General features: G+C 46.8%; 1 protein-coding gene across 1 annotated transcript; it reads left to right on the plus strand.

Moving 5' to 3' along the window:
• Positions 1-3,995: 3,995 nt before the first annotated feature.
• Positions 3,996-9,779, plus strand: PIGX (phosphatidylinositol glycan anchor biosynthesis class X; the record flags this gene model as incomplete). Its single annotated transcript, XM_082003833.1, has 6 exons — positions 3,996-4,065; positions 5,355-5,418; positions 5,886-6,027; positions 6,959-7,172; positions 8,432-8,532; positions 9,621-9,779. 6 exons carry the CDS (start codon positions 3,996-3,998, stop codon positions 9,777-9,779), a joined length of 750 nt encoding a protein of 249 aa, XP_081859959.1.
• Between the last annotated feature and the right edge of the window lie 251 nt (positions 9,780-10,030).

Genomic DNA, 10,030 nt, shown 5'->3' on the forward strand with positions numbered 1-10,030 from the left:
TACAGTTCTTGCTGCTGGCTCAAACGTGGTCAGTTTTATTGGAGGTGTCCTCAGCAATGCCAGAACTCACTGAAAAACAGGAAAAGACAAAAGGGAAAGAAAGTGTGAGTGTCTTTCGGTACTGTTCTTCTCATCAGGGTTAGAGTGACCCAAGCTCAGCAAAAAAAGGCAGCCACAGTGTAAGTCTCCCGTTTCAGCAGAACCTGAACACATCCCTACATGCTCTGTGAGTGACTCCCAGCTGCTGGTTTACGCCTTTGTCACTATTTGGGCTTTGAATCAGGATTACGATTCACACACAGGTTAATGTTTTGGTCTACCAGCTAAATAAAGCACTGCACAGTCAAATGATACCTAAAGGATGGTTTTAAAGATATTTTTTCATTTTTAAAGTAAAAAATGTCATAAAATAGTAAATCACTATATTACAGTTTCTTCACAAACAACACTTAGCTGCATATCCTATCCATTGCTCTGGAAAACTACGAATTGTTTACCTGCCAAACCTTTTTCTGCTCTAACCACCAGGCTTTTAACTTTGTATCGCCTGACAGTTCATATGAAAGCTCCAGGTGTGACTTCAGGGAGAATCCCATTTTTCAGTAAAGATACAATGCTGTAAGCTTGTTTAGGCATATTTGGAAAAAAACATCAGAAAAATGCAGCTAAAATGAAAATCTGAAATGTCTGGGAACCCCACTGAAAGCGTTTCTACAAAATTAAATCTGAATGTTGCAAGAGATGCAATAAGGAAAAGACAGAATTCTATTATACATATTTGTCTATTATTCCATAGCTTGAAAAGTATTGAGTAGTAGTTTGAAATGTATTACATACATTTGAAAAGATACAAATTGACTGATATGGTTCAAATTTCCTTTATTTGTCTCTTTTTCTATCACAAGCCTGGGGCTATCCTATTCCTTATTTCATATGATAAGGGAGAACCTTGCATCCATAATGTTGACGTATGTAACAGTGGAATTCCTGTTTTCTTAAAAAAGATTTTAAGAGGAAGGATACCGAGTCCGTTCTTGTAAAGCTTTCTTACAGTTTCAGAGTGACCTCAATATAGCAGCATATCTGTAACCAATGACAGATGGGATAAGGACAGAGAAGAGATTCAGAAATTAAGGACAAATTAAACTCCTTATTGGGCGGCAATGAAAATATTAATTAATTTTAAGGAGAGGAGACGACATTCCAACTGTTTACTCCTCCTCAAACTAAAATACACCATCGATGAAACTGAAAAGCTGAGAATTTACAAGTGACAAATGGAAATGCACTGCATGTGCTAGAATTTAAAGTAAGGACTACTAAACTCTCAAGTGTCAGTGTGTCAGCCAGCTACTACGTGAGTGAGGTTAGGAATTTAATCCATAATTACCATTTTTAATCTTCTCTGAAGTGTTTTGTCTTGCAACAGGAGAGGGGGAACGTCAGTCTGACTGACGGTGACAACTTCTCTTTTTCTGCCTTATCGCATTTGTCCGTACCCAAAATGCTCATGAGAACTCCTCAGTGTCAGCCCTGCCCTTGGCTTTGTCCCTTTTTCGAGCCAGATGAAATATCAGAGGAGACTTAAAGACCCAAATCTGCTGCAGATCGTCTTTCTCAGCTTAGTGTACAACACTGAATGCATGTGTTATTTTTCTTCTAGTTTTAAGTAAGTGAAAATATGCCAAATGTAAAGGTTATCTCCTCCTCTGACTACCCTACAGACTGCAGTAAGGCAAAGTAAGAAATTATACCCCCCAAAATTAATGTATGTCTCCCAGAAAAATTGCTTTAATCTTCAAAAGCTACTTTGAAGCCAAGTTGAAAAGCCTTCCTTCTTTGTTAAAAACCACACAGGAAAGAGTCCCAATTTGCAGTAAGGTTCTCAATACTGAAAATTAACAACAGCTACTATACCTTTTGCTTTTAAATAGTTCTATGAGTTGTGGAGAAAAGCAGAAGGCTCTTAAGAGCCACTTTCACTATCTTAAAATGAGAAATGATGCTTCAAACTGAACTGAAATAGCTTTTTGAAGGGTCACTGGCAATCACAAGAGCCGGCTTCCATCTCTGAAATAAATAAATAGGCAAATAAATCCTTAGGTGAGAAACACAAACAGGAGAGGTAGCCATTCAGATCCGCGTAATAGAGGGGAAAGAGGTTTTGTATTTTCGGGTAACGCAAGTGGAGACCTTTGCTAGCAGGCGCGAAAGGCTGGTTTCACAGAATCACAGAATCATTAAGGTTGGAAAGGACCTTCAAGATCATCAAGTCCAACCGTTAACCCAACACCACCATGCCCCCTAAACCATGTCCCGAAGCGCCATATCCACACGTTTTCTGAATACTTCCAGAGATGGTGACTCCACCACCTCCTTAGGCAGCCTGTTCCAATGCTTGACCACCCTCTCGGTGAAGAAATTTTTCCTAATATCCAATCTAAACCTCCCCTGGCGCAACTTGAGGCCATTTCCTCTTGTCCTGTCACTAGTTAGTTGGGAGAAGAGACCAACACCCACCTCACCACAACCCCCTTTCAGGTAGTTGCAGAGAGCGATAAGGTCTCCCCTCTTCTCCAGACTGAACATCCCCAGTTCCATCAGCTGCTCCCCATCAGACTTGTGCTCCAGACCCCTCACCAGCTCCGTTGCCCTTCTCTGGACACGCTCCAGCACCTCAGCGTCCTTCTTGTAGTGAGGGGCCCAACACTGAACACAGTATTCAAGCTGCGGCCTCACCAGTGCCGAGTACAGGGGCATGATCACTGCCCTGCTCCTGCTGGCCACACTATTTCTGATACAGGCCAGGATGCTCTTGGCCTTCTTGGCCACCTGGGCACACTGCCGGCTCATGTTCAGACGGCTGTCGACCAGCACCCCCAGGTCCCTTTCCGCCGGGCTGCTCTCCAGCCACTCCTCCCCAAGCCCGTAGCGTTGCATGGGGTTGTTGTGACCCCAGTGCAGGACCCTGCACTTGGCCTTATTAAACCTCACACAGTTGACCTTGGCCCATTGATCCAGCCTGTCCAGATCCCTCTGCAGAGCCCTCCAGCAGATCAACACTCCCACCCAACTTGGTGTCATCTGCAAACTTACTGAGGGAGCACTCGATCCCCCCATCCAGATCATCTATAAAGATATTGAACAAGACCAGCCCCAGAACCGAGCCCTGGGGAACACCGCTTGTGACTGGCTGCCAGCCGGATTTAACGCCGTTCACCACAACTCTCTGGGCTCGGCCATCCAGCCAGTTCCTCACCCAGCGAAGAGTAAACCTGTCCAAGCCACGAGCCGCCAGTTTCTCCAGGAGAATGCTGTGGGAGACGCTGTCAAAGGCTTTACTAAAGCCCAGGTAGACAACGTCCACAGCCTTTCCCTCATCTACTAGGTGGGTCACCTGGTCATAGAAGGAGATCAGGTTGGTCAAGCAGGACCTGCCTTTCATGAACCCATGCTGGCTGGGCCTGATCCCTTGGTCAGTAGCTCTGAAACACAGAGGTGGTTCGGTTTTGCCCTGGCAACTTCTGTGCTGCAGCAGAACTACTTTTGCCGTTAAAAAGACGCTTTTCTACCGTTTGTTTCCTCCAGACGAGCAAACCCTCGGGGTCGTGCGCGGTCGAGGCCTAAACGCTGAGAGAAAAGGGAAGCGGAGCAGGATCGGGTTCGTCCTCCCCGCGTCTCGCCCCGTGCCCTCACCTCAGGGACCCGGCGGGAAAGCGCTTCCTCGGTGGCGGCGGCGGCCCGGGCCTGCCCCGCTGCACCGGGGCCTCCACCTGGGCGGTTGCCATGGCTCCGGCCGCGCCGCCGGGCCCTCCCGCCGCAGGCCCCCTCCGGGCTGCCCGCGCTAGTGCCTGCGGCACGCGGCTGCGGCCGGCCGGCCGTCACCGCTGCGGACCCGCGCACCGGCTGGGGACAGCGGCGAGGTTGAAGCGCCGGCGCCGCGGGGTCAGGCGGGCGCCCGGAGCGGGAGCGAGGCCGTGCGGAGCGGGCCCGCCATGGCGGGCGGCCGGGGGCGCGGCGAAGTGCTGTTCCGCGCCGCGTTGGGCGCCCTCCTCTGCGCCCTCCGTAAGTGCCGGCTCGGCCGCGGGCCGGCGGCCACGGGCCTGTGCGGAGCCGACGGGGAACTTTCCCCTCGCCTGGAGCTCGGCCGAGCCGAGGTTTCAGGCGGTGCCGGGAGGTGAAAGCCGGCCGGGCCGTGTGTCCGTAAACACGGGGCAAACGGCTTCGCGCTGCCGCCTGATCCAAGCGTGAGGGCCTGGGATCCCGCTGGACATGAGGCGGCTCGGGCAGGTTACCCGGGCTTTCATCGTGAAAGTGTTTATTTACACGGGTGTGGAGCTGCCTGTGCGCCTGCTTCTTTGTAGGGCTGGGCTGTGGGCTTGGGGCGGACGGCGCGGGTCGGTGACCTAAAACCTCCTCTGCTGTCATCGCGGCTCCCTGAGGGGAGGACGTGGAGGTGCTGAGCTCTTCTCCCCGGGACCCGGGCCCAGGAGGCCTGGGAGTGGCTCAAAGCTGCGCCAGGGGAGGTTCAGACTGGAGAGGTGGAAGCGTTTCATGACCGAGGGGGTGGTCAGAGAGTGGGACAGGCTTCCTGGAGAGGTGGTCGGTGCCCCAAGCCTGGCAGTCTTTTAAGAGGCGTTTGGACACTCCCCTTAGTAGTATGTTTTAACTTTTGGTCAGCCCTGAAGTGGACAGGTCATCAGTTGGACTGGATGATCGTTGTAGGGCCCTTCCAACTGAAATATTACTGAAATTAATACCAGAAGCAAGCAATTTTCCAGGTTAGGTAACTGAAAAAATGGCTGTGATACCTTTTGCAAAATTTAATAGTAGCCAACATCGCCTTAGGTCTCCACTCAAGGAGATACTGATGTTGTATGTAAGATGATGGGAGTTTCAGCTCTAAGAGTGAAATCTTATGGAAACTTGGAGAAAAAATGAAGAAAAGAATGGCTGTAACACAAAGTTCATTCCTATAAGATACAGAATTATAGGATTTTAACAATTGATACAGAAGTAGGAGATAAGGAATCACACCTGGGATGGGGGTTGTAGTGGGGAAAAAGTGAGGATTATTACAGACTCAGTAAAAACAAAAGCACACTTTTGAAAGTTGCTCTACTGGAAAAAAAAAGATATTTCTGCCTTCGTGGTAGCTGAAGCTTGGTGTTCTACTGACAAAACGGCTGTTGGTTGTACTGAATTGAAGTAGTGTTTCCCTTTTGCTGTGAGAGGTTTTGCAGGTGACGTGTTCGTAGATGATTTGACTAAACTTATTAAGGCTGTCTGCCAATGTGATAGCTATGTCTGCTATTCTGTAAACACCATTACTCATTCATTCTGTGTTATCTTAGGTGTGCAGGCCGCTTGTCAGGATGCTGCTGTCACGCAGGAGCTTCTGCAGGAGGGGTTTCACAGGTGAGTTGTCACCCTGGTGCTGCATCAGAATAATGTGCCGGGTAATTTCACATGTGAAGAAGCTTCTTTTCTAATTTGTGCACAGTTGTATCAACTCACTGAGCTGTGATCTGTAGGCTTGGCTAGGCACCAGGAGTGTATTAGCACAATCAAGTATTTAACAATCACAGGCTATAGCAGAGGAAGAGCAGGAGGTCCTTTTCTAAGATGAAGATCTAGGAGGCTGTTGGTAGTTCTGAGAAGTTAACAAAGAAGTGAAACTTCATTTTGGTCATGGATGTGGAACTACATCTTCCTCACTGGAGAAGGACAGCATGGCTCGACAGGGAACCGTTTTCTGAATTTGCAGCACGTCGTATGCGAGAGCTGCATTTAATCTGTGCATTTGAGAGTATGTCTCTCGGGGGGGGTTGTGCCACCTTTTGAAGTGCAGGTATAAACCTTTGGCTTCTGTTCCTTGTTTGAAGGGACCTGGTCGTGAAGGTAGAACTCGGTGCAGTGGAGAAGGATGCAGGACAATGCACAGTGGCAGCTAGAACTCGCCTTCCACCAGGGATCTACGTGGATCCCTATGAGCTAGCATCACTGCAGCAGCACAATTTAACAAAGGTAACAACCCCAAAGCTAAGATATCTGGCAGTTACTCAGATAAGGACGAGTACGCTCAGGAAGTTGTAATCTCTGGTCATTATCTGGCTCGTTGAACCAAGGTGATTAATTCCTTTTCCTGGAAGGTGATGCTGCGCAGTATCATCTTTGTGACATCTCTCAGCTTGATCAGCATCGCCCGGTGCAGGGCATTCTGTGTCACGTGCTGCTGGTATTTCTACACATAGGTGTGTGTGCGTGCCGGGGAGCCACTGCAACTCTGCTCAGCCCCGGATAAGCGACTATGGTAAAAGCTGTTCAGGTTGAAAAGACCAAGGTTAACCCCCACAGAAGAGGTGGTGGAGGGCTCTAAGTAGTGTTCTGCGCCTTCGGGATGAATAGCTTCACAGCTTCGTTTTCATCACAGCCTTTTCGTGTTGCTTTCTGGTTGTTTGCTTCACATTTTGGGTAGAGAGATGTGCTAAGGCTACAGCTTTAAGGTGATCTCCTTAGGTACTTTGTTCAGTTAAAACATATGGATGCAAAGATGCTGGGCAACCTCTGCTGTTGGGAGTCTTGCAGGTGCTGGTATGGCCTTGCTTATACGCATCACTTCGCTAATACCTCTTAGGTTTGGCTATAGGCATGGTTGCACTGTAAACTTTTCACACGTTAAGAATCACTTGTTGGAGCAGGACTTGACCATTATTTTGGAATAGCTTAAGGACAGAATTTCCAACTTGATCTTCCTAACCACAAAATCGGGCCCAGTGTTAGAAAAGAGAATGAGGAAAACAGTTTTCCCTCTGATGCTGCAGTAAGTTACCACAGCAGACAGTGGCCTCTTAAATCCCAGAATTATGCACAAAATGTTCATACTTTTGTTTTTTCCTGTACCCCTCCTTGTGTCGATTCTGATCACAACCACTTCTGTATCTTTCTCTACTTGCAGGCGGTGTTAATTCCCGATGTCATTGATGTGGAGGCTCCTGAGTACTTAGCCACAGATCTTCTTGTTCTCCTGTACCTGGAACCCGACCCTCGATGTTCTCACTGTTTTAGAGCTGCCTTGCCCGTGCATGGGCGGTACCACCGGCTGGCAGAAGAGAGTGAGGAAGCGTTGGTTGTTCTGAAGAGCCCAGAAGTACTGGTCTGCTGCTGTGACAGTAAGATTCTCATTACATGTTCTTTTGGGAAGAGAGGAATAATGGTGGGCAATCCAGAGTTGGAATCTGGTTCTGTATTTGTCTTCTGGAGGTGGAGCTCTCAGTAGCCATGTGAACACGAGGGGAAGATAGTGGCCCTGATAAAGACCATGCTCTCTTCCTCTTTGAATGCTGCTGCTGCCTGACCAAGGCAGATTAATTGTCAGCGGACTTCTTGGTGTTGCGCTGTTGCCATTGTACCCTTGTGCTGAAAGTGTTGGCAGTCAGTCTGGTTGTCACAGTTTCTGCAGGCCCTGGCTTGTTAAAGGTCACCTGCTCAGACCGCATTTTCCCAGTGTTTCTCTGGGCAGCTGAAGCCATGCATGACTTATTTAATATTCACTATCAGGTATTTAGAGTAATCAAAGTATTCTGGTGGTTTCTAACGCTTTCTTCCTGCCTTCTCTATATATGATAGGAATGTAGAAAACTTAGTCCTTGAAGGTTAGCATGGTTGGAGTCTCAGACTCTTGTGAAACAAGAACCTGATATCCACTGACAATGAATGTTTTAAGTTATACGAACAATGAAATCCTCCATTTTTGCTACAAGTTATATTTATTTTCACAAAATCATTCTTACCAGCTGCCAACTCAGATGTGCTAATGATTCTCAGCTCCTTTATCTTCACTTGCTCATTATTTGAGCAATGATTTTCTGGGATAAGCCTAGAGGCAGGGAAGACTGCCTGGTCAATTAAAAAAGGGGTGTGAAATCTTCCCATTTTTCTGCCACATTTACTATTTATGAGCAGGAGAATATATTTATTGTTAATATGAAAGCATGTGAAGTATTGGAGGGGAGTTCTTTCATGTGCCAACAGGAGGCCAACATGAAGAAATTGAAGAATGACTTCTGTGTTTTGGGAAAGAGAAGTTATAACTATATGGCTAAAGTTGAGCGGTCTACAGGCCAATAATGAATTCTTTGCCCTGTTAGGGACAGAAGGGCCAAGATACCACATGGATGAGAGTCTTCATTGGGTACTGACTGTATTGGGAAGGGAAGAGTTGTGAAGTTCATGAAAAGGACTGCCCAGTGCCGCTTTGACCGTGCAGGTTAGCCAGCACATTTCTGTCAGTGCTGCTTCACCTGTTGGCTTTTAGGGAGTAGATTCTGTCTAGCTTTTGTGGAGGAAAGACACCTCATTTGGGAAAGTTTTGCAGGCCGTATTGTTTCATCCTGTCTGGATGCTGCTGATGCATTAATGTCTTCCGTAGATCGCCTGTCAAGAGAGTGTTGGAAGCCCGCTGAAGCGGAAGCTCCCTGTTCAGGCAAAAACGACGGCCCCTGTCAGTGGTACAGCATAACACACAAACCTGTGAGTTCTTATTTCTGGTGGGAATTCTTGGTTCTCGTTTAAAAATTGCTGCCTTTTTTTCTGTGATTAGCAACCTCCATAGCACAGGAACTAATCAGTAAAAGACTAGTTGTGTGATTCCTCTTTAAGGAGGCTTCCTTCTTCCTTTTTAACCAGCTTTTAATGGGTGTCCTCCTGCCCTTCGGAGATGCTTGTAGTCACTCTGTGTTCTTTTAGTTCTTAATAGTGGCTGCTCTCCTTGTCTTTTTTAATAGTTTACTTGGAATTCTAGGATATAATTGGCAGTGGTCAAATTAAGAAAGGTCTTTGCAAAACAGGTGCTTCAGAGGAATAGCAAGGTAGAAAACTACTTTATGATCTAACCAAAGGAGGGGTAAACCCCCAAAGATTGAAGGGATAACATCTTTAAAAAAGGCCAGTTCTGTTTGGTTACATGTTATCTGATTGGCTAAGTATCTAGGAAAAGGTGAAGTTTCTTCATTCTGTGTTCGAGGAAAGTTGGATCTTTAGTGTGGCCAACAACTGCCTTTGATACTCAAAAGTTGCAGTAGCGTTAAGGTTCAGAAATAAGACTAATTTGTCTCATAACAAATCTGTTGGTTTTGTGGCAGCTATGCCTTCCCATATTTAAGATACCTGTAGATGTCTGGGATATCTGCAGCTCTGAATGTCCAAAAACATTTTGGAGCTTTCTGCATCACAGAGAAACCAAATAGTTGTTCGCCTTAGAGAAAACTGACTTGTCAGTGATCTGTGAAATGCTCATTCCAAGAGCTTCTCTCTTCTGTGCTGTTACGTATGTATCCTCAATGGCAAGCCTATCGTAAGAACAAAGATACAGAGGATATAAATGGCTACCCTTTAAAATGGTAGCAGATAAATTTATTGAACTCTGTACCGCAAGAGTGGCTGGCGCTCTGTTTGCTGTAAATTAAAAGGTGATGTCCCATCTTGGTTTTGATTCCAAATCCTAGAAGAAGCCTTAGCAAAGGGCTAATTAAATAGTGGTCTGGTTACTAATCCTCTAAGTTGCAGTCAAAAAGAAATAGCTTGTTAAATGTGTGTAATCCATTTATTTTTCTTTGTAGGCATATGAGGAATTGGTTCTGCGGGTTCCAGTGGGGCTCAGGCAACATTGTTCCTTGGTGTGTGTCCTGACTCTTCTCGCCACGATGCTCTGTTCCAGTCTGATTCTCTCAGCCGTATGCAAATACGGACACTTCTCCCCAGTGACCTGCTCAGAATAAAGAAATACGGAATGACTGACCTCCGTCCAGTGAAACTAACTGAATATTACATCAGCTTCCTAAATGAATCCTACTCCTCTGTTATTTATATCTTGCTAATGCGCAGGAGTCCCATAATGGGTAATAGTTCCCTTGGCCTAATTCTTACAAACACCTTTCACACACCAGAAGACAGTTTTGGTGCACTGTCGATAGACAAAGCAGATGGAGGGTGGGAATAAGCGCTGCAAAAAGCTGGGAGGACTGCCTCG

This window comes from Phaethon aethereus, assembly GCF_964289735.1.
Source record: "Phaethon aethereus genome assembly, chromosome: 9".
In the NCBI taxonomy this organism is placed as follows: domain Eukaryota; kingdom Metazoa; phylum Chordata; class Aves; order Phaethontiformes; family Phaethontidae; genus Phaethon; species Phaethon aethereus.